This window comes from Propithecus coquereli, unplaced genomic scaffold (genome assembly GCF_000956105.1).
Source record: "Propithecus coquereli isolate 6110/MARCELLA unplaced genomic scaffold, Pcoq_1.0 Scaffold580, whole genome shotgun sequence".
Classification (NCBI taxonomy): Eukaryota; Metazoa; Chordata; class Mammalia; order Primates; family Indriidae; genus Propithecus; species Propithecus coquereli.
This window is the reverse complement of record NW_012151730.1, coordinates 746,339-762,913: the sequence shown is the minus strand read 5'-3', so window position 1 is coordinate 762,913 and position 16,575 is coordinate 746,339. Positions and strand designations below refer to the sequence as shown.

Genomic DNA, 16,575 nt, shown 5'->3' with positions numbered 1-16,575 from the left:
TATATCCTTTTATTTACTCTCCCCATCTCATATAAAAGTACAACGTATTTGTTGTAGAAGCTTCAGAATGTACAGAAATGTATAAAGAATCAGAAAAAAAGTGACACAGATTTCCAGAGGCAATCAGTGTTGTAGCCAGTGTCCTTTTAGTTTTTTTGATAGGCATTTTTGATGTAACCGAGCCTTGGCTATGCAGAACGTACATATTATATGTGTAATATTGCCTGTTCTTTTTACTTAATCTTCCTTGTGCCATAAAAACAACTCTATGTTAATATAATTGTTAATGGTGGTCCATTATGTAAATTTACCTAACCGTTTCCCTAATGTTGCATGTTTTTGGTTATTTCTAAGTTTTTGCTTTTATAGTTCTGTGATGAACATCCTTGTATACTATTGTCCCTATTTTGGGTTATTTCCTTATCTACTTCTAGATAGATTTCCTGGAAATTGAGTTACGTCTAGATAGGTTTCCTAGCAAACTAAGAAGTTGATTTCCTGGGTCAGAAGGTGTGGGTGTTTTTGAGACTGTTGACACATACTGCTCTTCGGGTGGTCATTTGTGATGCTTATACACACACACATCTAGAACTTAGACCTGTGTGGTGAGATTTTTTACTCCATCTTTTGTTCCTAGGTACTATTTTAATTTGTAAATTAAAATGCTTTGTTATTCTTTAGTCTGAGAACATCAGGATATGTTCTAGGTATTTCTGACTTTTGCCACACCACAAGTTGTTTCGCCCATTGTGGGGGTAGGATATAGTCGATGAGTGTGTTGAGATCTCACATACCGGTCACAGTCACTAGTCACTTGGGAATAGAACCCCATATTCTACCTGTTGATCATAAAAGTTGTCCTTGACTTTGCTCTTTTCCCATGTCATCCATGTTTGTGTTTAGGTTAATGATAGTTCTTCACAGAAAGACTAAACAAATACTGTGCACTAGCTTGGTAAAGTCTTTTTTTTAGGTTTTTCCAAGGGGATTAGATAAATTATTCTTTAATTTCTAGGCTCTTCTCCCAGCCATAGGAAATTTCATAAAAGTTCTTCACCTAGCAGACAACAGAGTCACACATTGGATTCTTCCTACCCAGGTGATGGCCAGAAAACCTCTGATTCAGATCTTTCTCCTCCACGGCATAAACAAAGTACAGGACATCAGGCTTCTGATTCAGATCTGTCACCTCCACGGAACAGGCCTAGACACCAGAGCTCTGATTCTGACCTCTCTCCACCAAGGAGGAAACAGAGGACCAAATCTTCTGATTCTGATCTGTCTCCACCTCGAAGGAGCCAGCCTTCTGGAAAGAAGGTAAGGATTGTCAGGAGTCATATTCTTCTTTTACAGTGGCTCTGCTCTTCTAGCTTTGTACAAGTCCCAGAGAATCAAGCCAGAGGAGAAGGACATAGCTCTTGGAAATGTAGTAAATCTTAGTTAAAAGAATCTTTGGAACTCTTTCCTTCTCTCTGAAGGCAGAGCTGGCTGTAACCCAGCCCAGATGGATTTATAAATACCAGATATCCCAAGTAGCTTCTGCCCTTATAACCTTACAGTTTACAAATCTCAGTTTAATAGTTCCAGAAAAACTTCCTATTTTCTTATAAATAAACTGAGGCTATAGTTTGCAGAGTGGACTTAGGAGCACAAACCTTGTGTTAAATGGATCTCATATTCAAATCCTATTTCTGCCTCTTAATTTTATCTGTGAGATTTACGCAAAATACTTAATATCTCTAAAACTCAGCTTCTTTGTCTGTAAAATGTGAATAACAGTAGTATCTACTTCATAAGGTTATTGTGAGAATTAAATGAGTTAGCGTAAGTAAAACTCTTACCACAGTGCCTGGGACAAAGTAAGCATTTAGTGTTAGTGATTTATTATTATAAATTGGACTACAGGTCTCTCTATCCAGAGCTTAAAGAGAGATACTTAAAATATAAAAACTACTTTTAGAAATTGTATTTTCTGGGAAGTCAATGTTTTGTTTTCTTTTTTTTTTTCTTTTTTTTTTTTTTTTTATTTCAGCAAATTATGGGTGTACATATGTTTAGGTTACGTGTGTTGCCCTTGGTTCCCCCCCCACCCAATGTTTTGTTTTAAATACGTGATAAAGCTTGATGAATTAGCCATAAAAAAAATCCACACGAACGCTGAGTACTAATATTATAAAGAATGCTAGTAGTAGTAAAGGAATCTCATTTGTGAATTTTTTAAGAAAGAGAATGAGGGAGCCTATGGCGTGCATTTTACTCTCCAAGGCAGACTTCCCAGGTACGTCTCCTCTGTAGAAGACTTTGAGAGGACTGGTTCTGGCAGGGTAGACCAGTAGCCTGTTCTAACCCAGGAAGTGAGATTTCTTTCTTTGGGGGAACAAAGTGAGGTCTCTGTTTCAACTGGACCCTTTGACATTTTTATGTATCTGTTTAGTCCATGGACCATTTTAAGATTAATCAAATTTATTTGCTTAAGGATATCAGAGTATACTGCATACTCCATTTGTGAGTTGGTTTGCTATTTTGGTACAAAGTGGATATTAGTAAAAAATTTTCATTTGGTTATATATTCTGTTGTTATCCTGAAATATATCCACAATTTAAATGTCTTAGGTTTGCTTGAGTTTGTACTTTAAATGGAGTATTTTAACAGGGTAGGTCTCTTAGAGCTTGATACTGGCTTTTGATCAGATGGCCTGAGAGTGAGTCTTTCATGTGTGCAGTTTGTGTACTGAAAAGTCAGAAATACAAATGCTTAGCTGTCCTTTTGACGTATTGTTGGTTTGTGTTTCTGCTTACTCTTAAACTTATTGTACTATTAAGTTTTCCATGAAATTAGATTTTATTTCTTTTATATTTTGTGAATCCTGTGGTAAATAATGAGAATATAAAGCTAGAGTTTTTGGTTTGGTTATTGCTGGTCATCAGACAAAAATGCAATTAACTGTATACCCATGGAGCCTACCGCTGCATTGTCTCATTAATGTTGGATGCTCCCTTTTCCATTGCATAGGCTGCACATATGTATTCTGGGGTTAAAACTGGGTTGGTGTTAACTGACATACAGCGAGAGCAGCAGGAGCTCAAGAAATGGGACCAAGAAACGACGGCATTTGAAGGTAAAAATATGAAAAGTTCAGAGACCAATCTAGGCTAGGTAGCTTTTATTTCTTTTTTAATGTAGCTTATTGTACCTGATATTTTAAACTTTTGATTGCCATCAGATTTTAGTTCTGGTTTTACATATTATTTTAACTTCTCAGTGAGTCCAAGTCATTCTTTCCTTCTTGAAAAATGTCATCTCTCAGGCCCAGCACCAGTATGCAGCTAGATGTTGGTAGGAACTTGTGATCTGGCTGCAAAAGTTCTTATCTAGCATCAGAACCCTAACAGGTTGATTTTATCTGTTAGAATATTGTTTCTTATTTTGATACCTGGTATTTATCGTAAAAAGTGTAATTTCCTTTTGCAGCTGAATTCCAACATGCTGAAACTGTATTTCGAGATAAGTCTGGTCGTAAGAGGAATTTGAAACTGGAACGTTTAGAGCAAAGGAGGAAAGCAGAGAAGGACTCAGAGAGAGATGAACTGTATGCCCAGTGGGGAAAAGGGTAAGGGAACCACTGAAAGGGAAAACAAAATGGCAGTGACTGGAGCAAGTGATTTCTTTGCTCTTCTGACCATTAGTTCATTGTTCTGCCTTCAAAGCTGTTACCAGGAATGAGAAATTTGTGTGCTGAATCTGCTACCTAGTGTACTGATGCATCCCACACTGCTAGTTGGTATTCTAGGAATTTTATTCTTTTTAATATTTGGCCTAGGCTACTAGAAAGAGGAGGTTCTCCAAATTTAGCAGTGTGGTCCATCTCAGTGTTGGTGTGGGAATGTCAAACAGGATAGCAAACACTCTTGGTTCTTTTTTGCCCAGGCTTGCCCAGAGCCGGCAACAGCAACAAAATGTAGAGGATGCAATGAAGGAGATGCAAAAGCCTCTGGCCCGCTATATTGACGATGAAGATCTGGATCGGATGTTAAGAGAACAAGAAAGAGAGGGAGACCCCATGGCCAACTTCATCAAGAAGAACAAGGCCAAGGAGAACAAGAATAAGAAAGGTGGGACTTTTGGGATTCATCAGAGCTGGAAGTGACTTATATGAAGAGAGACAGTCATTAGAGTGCTGATAACAGCTATGTGCAAAGAATCCTTTCTCATAAAGTTTTAAATTCATTTTATTTGTCTGTGAGTTAGATTCCACTCAATTAATTTTTCTGTATAGAAACTTTTTCCCCATTGCCATCAGCTCTGAATTAAATTATGTAGATAACTAACTTCTTTTTTCTCGCTCTCATTAGTGAGACCTCGCTACAGTGGTCCAGCACCTCCTCCCAACAGATTTAATATCTGGCCTGGATATCGCTGGGATGGAGTGGACAGGTAAGCCTGAGTGTTCCCGACATTTCTGTTTTCTCTTCCACCAGACTCTAACCTTCCCTAACCATTCTTAAATCATTCTACGCTCTTCCTCATTCTGTGTTCTAACCACAAGGTGAAAAATATGCACTTACCTTGCTTTTATTTGTGAGGTGCACGAATCCTATTTTCCGTGCTTGGAACACTCCTCCTTCTGTTTCTTTTTCAAAATATTTCTTAAAGCTCTGGACAAACTACTCAGGTGGTTCAGATTGGACATCTTTGTTTCAGATATTGGTCACTTTTAATGTTATTTTCTTAGGTTTGAAGAGGATGAGTGATGAGTTGTGGTGTGAAGCCTCCTGTATGTTGTGTCTTTGAGTCACTTGTAATGTCTCACAGATCCCTGTCACCTGCTAGCATCTGTCTGTCTACCAGCATCTGCACCCCCATACTCTAAATTCCTGTATGTTATGATGAATGAACTATATTTGCTCCTATCCAAATTCAGTCCCTCTGCTTACATTTTAGACCCCATCTCCTCTTGCCTACTAAAGGCCTTTTTTTAATATCTAGCACAATGATTCTCAAACTTTTTAATTTCAGGACTCCTTTATACTCTTAAAAATTACTGAGAACCCCAAAAAGCTTTTCTTTATGTGGATTATATCTATTGATATTTACCATATTAGAAATCAAAACTGACATGTTTAAAAAGTATGTATTAATTCATTGTAAAAAATAATAAAGCCATTTCATATTAACATAGTTACCATATGTTTTTATGAAAAATAACTATATTTTCCAAATGGAAAAATAGAAGGATGGCATTGATTTACAATTTTGCAAATCTCAATAATGTCTGGCTTGATAGTAGACAGCTTGATTCTGTATTTGTCTGTTGTGATATGTTGTTCAGCTGAAGTATAGGAAGAAAATTCAGCCTCACACATAGGTAGTTAGAAAAGGAAGGCTTTTTATATTTTTTGACATTACACAAAAACTCAGCAAGTGCTAGTTTCTTAAAGGTTAGTTACGTGGTATCTGAAATCAGATCAAAGAACTTTCATACTGTTATATTAAAACCCATTGATCTTTTTGTACTCTGAGTGACTCTTTTACCCACGCATGATTTTACAACACCATGCATTGGTCATTTGTAAAATATTGATTTGCTAAGTGTTTCATATACCTCCAAACGTTGACGTATTTTCACTATACAGTATCCAAAAAATCAATTTTGTTAACATCACCTCTGATCTTATCACAGAAGTCTTTAAATAATGCAAAGCTAAAGAGTGCATGGTGACACATATGGTTTTTTAAAATTTTAATTTACACTTGAAATCTTGCATTTTATCATTGACAACAAATATTGTCAGTTGTTTTCCCTCAAGTAAAGCTCAGTATGTACAATAGCTTTTTAAAATAGATTCCATCAGATTTTATACCTGGAGGATCATTCCATCTTTTTTTTTTTTTTTTTATTTCAGCATATTATGGGGGTACAGATGTTTAGGTTACATATATTGCCCTCTTGCCCCCCCCCCCCAAGTCCGAGTTTCAAATATGTCCATCCTTTGGGTCATTCCATCTTTGAATACAGACAGCTGTACATCTTCCTTTCCAGTCTGGGCACCTTTTGTTTCTTTTTCTTGCCCTGTTGCATTAGCTAGCACTTCCAGTGCAGATGTTGGATAGAAATAGTAAGAGCAGACATCTTTGCCTTTTTCCTAATCTTAGAAGGAAAACATTTAGTCTTTTACCATTAAATGTGTTTCCACCGATGGGGTGGGTGTGGAGCTTAGGCAGTGATGCGAGTGAGTGGCTATAAATACAGGTGAAGCTTTGCTAGCTCGCCAGCCGCTCACCTCCTGCTGTGCGGCAGGTTCCTAAGTTTCATGGAAGATAATTTTTCCATGGGTGGGGTGTGGGGGCGGTGGGAGCTCAGGTGGTGACGCGGCCCTGTTCTAACAGGCTGCGGACCGCGTGGGGACCGCAGCTTTATCAGGTTGAGAAAGTTCCCTTCTATTCCTAGTTTGCTGAGAGTTGTTTTTCATGAGTGTATGTTGGATTTTGTTCAAAAGATTTTCTAATTCTCCTTTTGTTTTATTCTCTGATCCATGGGTTATTTAGGAGTGCATTGTTTAATTCCAAATATCTGGACTTTTCTAGGTGTCTTACTGCTATTGACTTCTGATTTAATTCCCTTGTGGTCAGAGAATATACTCTATAATATTTTGATCTTTTGAAATTTATTAGGATGTGTTTTATGGCCCAGTATGCAGTCTACCTTGTGAATGTTCTATTTGTACTAGGAGAGAATGTATATTCTCTAGTTATTTGGGGTTGTGTTTTACAAATGTCAATCGGGTCAAGGTGGTTAATAGTGTTTGGATCACCTGTATCCTGGGTTTTTTTTAATTTGTTCTTTCTGTCAATTATTGTCAGTTGTGGATTTTTTGTTTCAGCTGGTTGATTGTTTTTCAACTCTGAAATTTCCATTCAATAGCTTATATTTCTCTGCTGAGATTTCCTGTCTGTTTATTTATTATGAGACATTTTCCTCTTTCTTGAGAATATCTATAATGTATAATTCGTATTTTGAAGTCCTATCTTCTTGAGAATATCTATAATGTATAATTGGTATTTTGAAGTCCTGTCTTCTCAACCAATAGCCTTGGTTTCTATTGACAGCTTTTACTTGAATATGTATCATATTTTCCTGTTTATTTACAAGTATGGTCATTTTTTTATTAGTAGACATTATGAATGATATATTGTAGAGACTTTAGATTCTATTATACTGTGTTCCTCTTAAGTATGTTGGCTTTTATTCTAACAGACAGTTAACATGGCTGTGTTTGAACTCCACACTGTCTCCTTTGAAGTGGATAGTAACTAAAATCTCTGCTCAGTTCCTTCTGTTTCTAGCTGCTCCTTTTTCTTTGAGCCTGATGTGGTTTTCTCTGCACATGCATAGTTCAATAGTTAGCCAAGGATTTGAGTGGAGTTTGTTGTAGACTTTGGGGTTCATCCCTATTGCACTTCCTTCCCTTGCAAGATTTCTCCCCTAATTTTCTAGTTGCTTTGTCTACTTTGCACTGACACCTTATGCCAGTAAGCCCGTGGCTTTCTGCTTTCCTGAGCTGTGCAGATTGGGAAGTTGCCCTCTGGCAAAAAGACTCAAATCTCTTTTCACACATGGATACCACCCAGTTTATGCCTGTTTTTGGTTGCTCTCCCATGCCTTCAAATACTTTGAAATACTTGCATTTCTGATCTTGTTTAGGTCTTTTATAATTGCTACTTGAGGGTAAGTTAGTCTGCTCTAGTTATTGTACCATGACTGGAATCCACCCCCGATCTTATATGGGCCTACGGCATTGTCTTCTGTCCCTCAGGGTGCCTTAGTGTGGCTGTGGTTTCAGGCTAGTTTACTTCTTTGGTTTGCAGCTCAATGTATATAGGCTCTTTGGTAGTAGTAGAATTTTTCAGAACACTAATTTGCCATATAGCCAGAAGTCGGTATTTTGACAGCCATAACCCTACAGATGTTCCTGTTACACTGAGTCTTTTTTTTTTTGGCTGGGGTGGGTGCCCAAAACTTAGAATTCTCCTTGACCTAGTGTTTTACTGCTCTTTAATTTTTCATCTTTTGTAGTTGCTTTTCTCTGCTTCTTTTTCTGGTTTTATCCTAGATTTCTGCTTTTATTTTCCTTTGTCATCCTTGCTTTCTTTGTGTTATTTATTCTTTCATCACCTTTTCTATTAATAGTTGTGTCTCTTTTTGGCTCATTGCGAGGGAATATTTCCAGAACAGATCTATAGTATGTTACAGTCAGAAAAATCCATAAGATCAATTAATCTAACCCGCATTATTTAAAAGAGAGGCTGAAGTCCAATAAATAAGCAGTTTGCCTAGAGTCATGCAGCTCACCTGATAAAACTGAAATTAGGACCCTGGGTTCCTGATTCTCTAGTCCAAAGCTCTCTCTACTGTGAATTCTCCTGCAGTTTGTTTTTTGATTCTGCTTGGGATTTGGTTTGTTATTCATATCTCTTTTATCTGCATTACCATATTAGTGTTTATTCTCCTAAGTATTAAATACTTATTCCCCAGGGCAAAAAACAGTGGTTTCTTGGTGCTCTGGAATACCATTCATGTCTCCAAGGTTGGAAATGATGCCGTTTATAGTAAGCTTTCCTTCTTTCCTCTAGCACATCACTTATCTAAAGCCCTCTGTCACCTCACTTATCCCTTAGGAAAGGCCTTAGCATACATGTTATAACTTTAAGTAGTTATGTATTGGGAACCAGCGATTCCACAATTAGTGTAAGACAGTCCCTGGGCCTAGGAGTTCACTTTCTATCTGGAGGAGAAGATAGACAAGTAATTTCAATGCTATTAGGTTGGTCCAAAAGTAGTTGAGGTTTTGGACCACGAATTTTAAATCATTATAAGTAGGCTCAAACACATCGTTATTAATCAAAATAGGAACCATTATAGTCAACACATTTTTGCCAATGAGAAATAAGTTTGTTTGTTATTCCTGTAGTGTAAAAATCTGTGCTTCGAGATTCAACGAACTCTTGGAAAGCATTTTCTGCATCCTGCTGGTTGTGGAAGCATTTTCCCTGCAAAAAGTTGTTGAGATGCTTGAAGAAGTGTTAGTTGTTTGGCAAGAGGTCAGGTGAATATGGCGGATGAGGCAAAACTTTGTAGCCCGATTTGTTCAACTTTTGAAGCATTGGTTGTGTGACCGACTGGGTCAGGCATTGTTGTGGAGAAGAATTGGGCCCTTTCTGTTGACCAACGCTGGCTGCAGGCGTTGCAGTTTTTGGTTATCTCCTCAATTTGCTGAGCATACTTCTCAGATGTAATGGTTTTACTGGGATTCAGAAAGCTCTAGTGGATCAGACTAGCAGCAGACCACCAAACGGTGACCGTGACCTTTTTTTGGTGCATGTTTGGCTTTAGGAAGTGCTTTGGAGTTTCTTCTTGGTCCAGCCACTGAGCTGGTTGTCGCTGGTTGTCATATGAAATCCACTTTTCATCACATGTCACAATCCAATTGAGAAATGGTTCATTGTTTTTGCGTACAAGAAAAGATGACACTTAAAAACAATTTTTTTGATTTTTGGACAGCTCATGAGGCAACCATTTATTGAGCTTTTTCACCTTTCCAGTTCGCTTCAAATGCCAAATGACCATAAAATGGTCGACATCGAGTTCTTTGGCAACTTCTCCTATAGTTGTAAGAGGATCAGCTTCGATGATTGCTCTCAATTGGTCATTGTCAACTTCCGATGGCCGGCTACTGCGCTCCTTATCTTCAAGGCTCTCATCTCCTTTACAAAACTTCGTGAACCACCACTGCACTGTATGCTTGTTAGCAGTTCCTGCGCCAAATGCATTGTTAATGTTGCAGGTTGTCTCTGCTGCTTTACGAACTCGTATAGGAAAATTTCTTGAATTTGCTTTTTGTCTGACATCATTTCCATAGTCTAAAATAAATATAAAATAAACAGCAAGTAATAAGTCATTATCAAAAAAGCATAAAGTGAGAAATGTGGATTAAAATGATGTATATAGCATAACCACATTTAAGAATGTATTCCAATATCAGATGGCAAATTTCAACAATGCTAAAACCACAGTTACCTTTGCACCAACCTAATACTTGGTTAGTGTTACTATAGAGGATTTTCAGGGCGTTTTGGGAGCACAAAGGAAGAGTAAATTCAGCCTTAGGAGGATGTGGTAAGGGAATGCTTCCTAAATGTCGGTAACCAACCAAGATAAAAAGGAAGTGTGTTAAAGGAAGAGGGTCCTGTATGTGCAGTCATAAGGATATGGTGTTATGGGGGAGTGGGGGGTGGGCGGGAATAAGCAGTTTGCTGTTGTTGGATCGCACAAAGTGTGAAATGGACTTGAATGAGGTGTACAGCAGAGGTGGGCAGGGGCCTGGTCACAACACCTTGGAAGACTTTCTGAGGAGCTTGGTCTTCACCCTAGAGGCAAAGGGAGCCATTGAAGGATTAAAAGCAGCTCTGCATTTTAGGTAGACAAATCATTATTGCAGTAATGTGAAGGATTTGAAAGGTATAAATTTGGAAGTAGAGAGAGTAGAGACACAGGTGTTGCAGTAGCTCAGGTTAAAGGTGATAAAGATCTGAACTGTGACCTCCAGACAGTGGTAGTAAGGATAGTAGTAAGAGAAGAGGAAGTGGGGAAACGGTTAGGGGATAAGGTGGTGAGACCTTTGACTGATTTGAGGAGAAGGAAGGAGGATTCATTGGATTTGGTGACGAGGAATGTCATTGATGACCTGAAAAAAGAGCTAGCTTTCGGCATAGTGAAACAAAAGCCAGGTTCTAACACGTTAAGGAGTGAATGAAAAATGAGGAAACAGGGACAGTGAATACAGGCTCTTTCAAGAAGTTTAGATGAGACTGTGATAAGTTTAGATAAGACTGTGAGAATGCATAGTAATTTGAAGGAATTCGAGATCCATTTACTACTTCCTTGAAACTCACCCCTGTATTGGCTTCCGTAACACCCTACTCCTGATTCTTTTATCATTTCTTCTTGGCCACCTTTGTGAGCATCTCTTCCTCCGTGCATTCCTTAAATGTTTCTCAGGGCTCCATCCATAACCCTTAGCGTTCTCACTCTGGCTGAATCTTACCTAGTCATATTTTCAACCACCACCTGCATGTACATGATTTTCAAGTCTGTATTTCCAGGTTGGTCTGGTGTATTTAGCTGGGTGTCGAATTTGTCTCTTGAACATATTTAGAACTGAACTCACCAGCTTCCCCTACTCTAAGCCTGCTCCTACTCTTGTGCTCTCTGTCCTGGTTAGTGGCAGCCTCATTCATCTAGTCACTCAAATTACTGACCTGTGAGGCAGACTTACCTTCTTCTTCTTTGTCCTTATGTACCTAATCATTCGTGCAGTCCTACTAATTTTGTCTCCTGTGTCTTCTCTCTCTTGTCCTTCTTTGTCATTGCCTTCGTCATCTGTTACCTGGACCATTGCAGTGATTTTCCTGCCTCTGATCTCCTCCAGAGTGATCTTTTGAAATGCAGTTTATGTTCTTGCTTTAAACCCATCCTTTCTGGATGGAATCTAAGCTCTTTACCATGGCCTACGAAGCTCATTATGATTTGGCCTCTGCCTGCTTTTCCAGCTTTGACTCATGGTTACTCCCTTTGTCATGCTGCAGGCTCTAGCCATACCAGTTTACCTTTGGTTCCTCCACATACCAGGCTACTTCTTATTTCTGTGCCTCTACTCTTGTTGCTCACGCTGTGCTCTGTTCCGAAGTAACCTCCAGACCCTTCTGGCCCTCCCCAACTCCAGCCCTCTGGTGAACATGAGGCCTTTCCTACCCATCCCTCAGTATCCTTTTTACCATGCCTCCCCCAAGCTGAGTAAGGACCCCATTCTGTTTCCATGATAGCCTGGGCATAGTTCTACTATAGTTTATGCTCTTATTTTAATTATTTGTTTAAATGTCTCTCTCCCCAACTCATTTGCTATGTCATTCTCATTTTCATACAGTAGCTACTACTGTGCCTAGTATTCAATGAGAATTCAATAAATGTTTGTTTAATGAATGGATAAAGTATAAGATGTGACCATCAGCTGAGAATGAGTTAGGTCTTTAGAGAGTGGTAAAGATTTGAAATAGTTGTTGAAGAATGGCAGGAGAAGCATTTGAACAAAGACTGAGAAAAGATAAATTATATATTTTGTCCCTTTGGTTCTATTGCTTATGCCTTAAATATTTTCATATAACTGCCTTATGTTCTGCACTACTTATTATATTGTGAACTGTTTATTCTCTTTCTTTTAAAATAAATGTCCAGTTCAAGGTTCTGTCTGAATAATGTATCTCTTTTGGTTACAGATCCAATGGTTTTGAACAAAAGCGCTTTGCCAGACTTGCCAGCAAGAAGGCAGTGGAGGAACTTGCCTACAAATGGAGTGTTGAAGATATGTAACTTTTCTGAGGCTGTGGGGATGGCTGTGGGTTGTGTAAGTGGGCAGAGAACAGCAAGACATCCAGATATAACGGTTGTCTGTGCTAATAATCAGGGCGCACACAAGCCAGCTACTTGTTGAATGCCAGTTTTGGCCACAGAAGAATATTCTAGACCTGATCTTGGGACTGAGGTACCTGTACTTCTCAGGTATGACAACACTGGCAGTTGCTGGCTTTCAGAGGAAGCACTGATTTCTCAGTGTGCCAGGGTTTCTTCTTAATTAGGGATTTTCTTTTTCTTTTTTAAATAAACATACATTTATTTTTTTAAAATTGTATTCTCAACCGGGTATTCTGTTTTGGGGAAGAATATAAGCTTATATTGCATCCCTGGGGATCATGGGGGTGATAGTTGGATTTTTCATTAATTTAGAATTCAATGTGAACAAAAACTTTCTTAGTGATAAATCCTTCCTCTGAGAAAACAAGAATTACACTAGACTCAGGAATAGAAACACAGATATTTGGGGATGTGGTGTATGATAAAGGTGGGTTCACAAATTAGTGAGGGAGATGGATAATGGTGCTCAGAAAAATAGGCTTAAATGGACAGAAATAAAGTTGGATCCTCATACCAAATAAAACAAAGACAAACCCCAAAGCAATTAAAGACCTAACTGAAAGGTAACATGATAAAGCTAGTAGGAACAAATGATGAACGTCTTTGTGACCTTGGAGTGAAGATAGATTTCTTAAATAAGATCCCAAAGCACAGTCCATAAGATCGTTTTGACTACTTCATAATTAAAGATTTTTATTCAGCAAAGCATCCCATAGTCAAAGCTAAAGGTGGGTATAGGTTAGGGGAAAATATTTGCAATGTCTAAAACTGGCAAAGGATTACATATATAAGGGGTTGAATATAGAGAGAGCTCCTGCAAATCAGGAAGAAAACGACAACACCAAATAAAAATATGTAAAGAATATGAGTAGGTAAAATCAAAAGAGAAGACCAAAATGGCTACTTAAATGTGTTACTTCACTAGTAATTAGAGAAATGCAAATTAAAACACTGAGTTTCTACTTTACGTCTATTAGTTTGGCAAAAATAAGCAAGAGCCTGAACTCTCATGGGGAATCAAGCAAGACTCATGGAAAATTTCAGCTGGTGCATCCATTCTGGAGAACAAATGGGTGAAACTTACTGAAATTAAGTAATATCTAGGATACAATATTGCATAATTTTTCAGAGTGTGGCTCTGGAGCTATACTGCCTGAATTTGAATCCCAGCACTGTTATTTGCTAGCTGTGTGACTTAGGTAAGCCACTTCTCTGTGCCTTAGTTTCTTCATCTGTATAATAGAGATAATAGTATCAACCTCATAGGTGTTTGTTTTTTTTTTTTGAGACAGAGTCTTGCTCTGTCTCCTTGGCTAGAGTGCAGTGGCATCATCATAGCTCAATGCAACCTCAAACTCCTGGGCTCAAGCAATCCTATTACCTCAGCCTCCTGTGTAGCTAGGACTACAGGTGTGCGCCACCACACCCAGCTAAGTTTTTTCTATTTTTGATAGAGGTGGGGTCTTGCTCTTGCTCAGGCTGGTCTTCAACTCCTGACCTCAAGAGATCCTCCCACCTTGGTCTCCCAGAGTGCTAGGATTACAGGTGTGAGCCACTGCACCTGGCCACCTCTTAGGTTTATTATAAGCTTAGAACAATGCCTGGCACACAGTGTCATAAAATTACTAGCTATTATTATTATCATTGTCATCATTATCATTAAGTGTGGTAGCCAGCTTCCAAGATGGCCCCCAATAATTTCTGGTCTCTGGTATTTAAGCCCTTGTGTAGTTCCCTCCCACAATGAATATGGCTGACCTGTGTAACCAATAGCATGTACTGGAAGCGTATGACTTCTGAAGCTATGTCATAAAAGACATGAAGCATCTGCCTTGTACTATCTTGGATCCTTGCTCTAGAGAAAGCCAGCCTGTATGTCATGAGAACACTAAAGCAGCCCCCTGGAGAGGCCCATGTGGAGAGGCACTGAGGCCTCTCACCAATAGCCAACACCAAATTGCCAACCATGTGAGTGAACCTCCTTGGAAGTGGATCCTCCAGCTCTTTTTAAGCCTTCAGGTGCTTGCAGCCCTGATCGACAGCTTGACCACGGCTTCACGAGAGATCTTGAGCCAGAACACCCAGCTCCAAGTCCTTGACCCAAAGAAGCTGTGACATAGTAGAAGTTTAGTATGTTTTTAAAAATAGCTTTATTGAGGTAATTTATGTATTACATAATTTGCCCATTTAAAGTGTATTATTCAGTGGTTTTTAGTATGTCACAGAGTTATATAACTATCACCACAATTAATTTTAAAACATTGTCATCACCTTGTGGATACAAGAAACCTTGTACCCATTAGCAGTCACCCCCCACTTTTCCCCAGCTCCCCCAGCCTTAGGCAACCACTAATCACTTTCTGTTTCTGTAGATTTGCCTATTCTGGACTTTCATATGATATGTGAATGGGACTGTCAGACAGCACGTGGCCTTTTGTATTTGGCTTCTTTAGCTTCGGGTAATGTTTTCAAGGTTTACCCATGTGGTAACATATATTAGTACTTCATTCTTTTTTATGGCTAAATAATATTCCCTTGTGTGGATATACATTTTATTTATCCATGCATCATTTGATGGGTATTTGAGTTGTTTCTACTTTTTGGCTATTATGAATAATGCTGTTGTGAACAATTTGTGCATAAGGTTTTGTGTGGATGTATGCTTTCATTTTTCTTGGATATATATTAATACCTAGGAGGGGAATTGCTGGGTCATATGTAACTCCATGTTTAACTTTTTGAGGAACTGCCAAAATTCTTTCTAAGAAATGTAATTTCTCCATATCCTTGCCAACGCTTCTTAATGTCTTTTTGATTATAGCCATCCTAGTGGGTGTGAGGTGGTGTATCTCATTATGGCTTTGATTTGCATTTTCCCAGTGGCTAATGATGTTGAGCATCTTTATATATGTTTTAGAGAAATGTTTATTCAAATCCTTTGCCCATTTTTCATTTGGGTTACTTGTCACATATATATATATGTGTGTGTGTGTATATGTATCATATATTTACACACATGCACTCTTATATAAAGAGTTCTTCATATATCTTGGTTACTAGTTCCTTACCAGATAAGTGATTTGCAAATATTTTCTCTCATTCTGTGAGTTGTTATTGTTTTAAGCTGCTAAGACATTTAGGGTAGGTAATTTGCATTTAGGGTAGTTGTTACACAGCAACAGATAACTAATACATTAAATATGTACATACATGACAGTAGTTCCACTCCTGGTTATATCCTTCAGAGAAACTTGCACAAATCCTCAAGATGTTACACATAAGGATGTTTATCTGTGTACAGTTTGGATAGCAAGAATTTGGAAGCAACTTTCCATCACTAAGGGAATTGATAAGCAAACCACACCCAGAGATGGTGTGGTGTATGTATGCATATGATGGAATATTGTTTTAAAAGCAGTCAGATGTTGGCTGTTAGGACCTTAGCAACATGATAGCCTCCAGGTGAAGAAAGAAAGAAACAATGAGATTTACAGCAAAAAATCAGCTAAGTAAATTACACACAAAACAACATTTTTTAAGGAGGATGATATATATCTTTGTCAATAGAATAGGATCTGGGAGGGAACGGCATGGGACTAGAATGGAGAAGGAAGGGAAGAAAGGGAAACAAAAGAGGGATGGATAGATGTGTGGGTGAAAGTGATACTGTGCTATGAACTAAGGCCTGTGATCAACTCAGTTCTATGCACCGAAGGCCCTACGTGCAGCTCCAGAAGCAAGGTCTTACCCTAATGGTATTGACATTTAGTACCTGTATTAGTTAGGGTAGGTTAAACTACTATAGCAGACTCCAAATAGAAGTTTTTTTCCTCTCTGCTTACTCAACGTCCAGGTAGTTTCAGGTTGAGGAAGTGGGAGGGGGATGCTCTATGTAGTTGTTTAGAGATCAGCCTGATGCCAACTTCAACATGATTTCTAAGGTTGCTTTAGATCTTGCCATTTTAGTGAGTTCAGCAGAGCTTGGAGGATTGGGCCCTCCCTAGAACTGGCACACACTGCCACTTGTTCTGTTGGCGAGAACCTTGTC

At 38.6% G+C, this 16,575-nt stretch overlaps 1 protein-coding gene across 1 annotated transcript in view; it reads left to right on the top strand.

Moving 5' to 3' along the window:
• BUD13 (BUD13 homolog (S. cerevisiae)) overlaps window positions 1-12,741 on the top strand; it is a 24,839-nt gene extending 12,098 nt beyond the window's left edge. The window contains exons 4-9 of the mRNA XM_012658323.1: window positions 1,016-1,317; window positions 3,014-3,119; window positions 3,473-3,611; window positions 3,929-4,113; window positions 4,354-4,435; window positions 12,332-12,741. Of these exons, the coding sequence (XP_012513777.1) occupies window positions 1,016-1,317; window positions 3,014-3,119; window positions 3,473-3,611; window positions 3,929-4,113; window positions 4,354-4,435; window positions 12,332-12,425 (908 nt within the window). The 3' untranslated portion in view covers window positions 12,426-12,741. The remainder of the gene's footprint in view (window positions 1-1,015; window positions 1,318-3,013; window positions 3,120-3,472; window positions 3,612-3,928; window positions 4,114-4,353; window positions 4,436-12,331) is intronic.
• The last annotated feature ends 3,834 nt before the right edge of the window (window positions 12,742-16,575 follow it).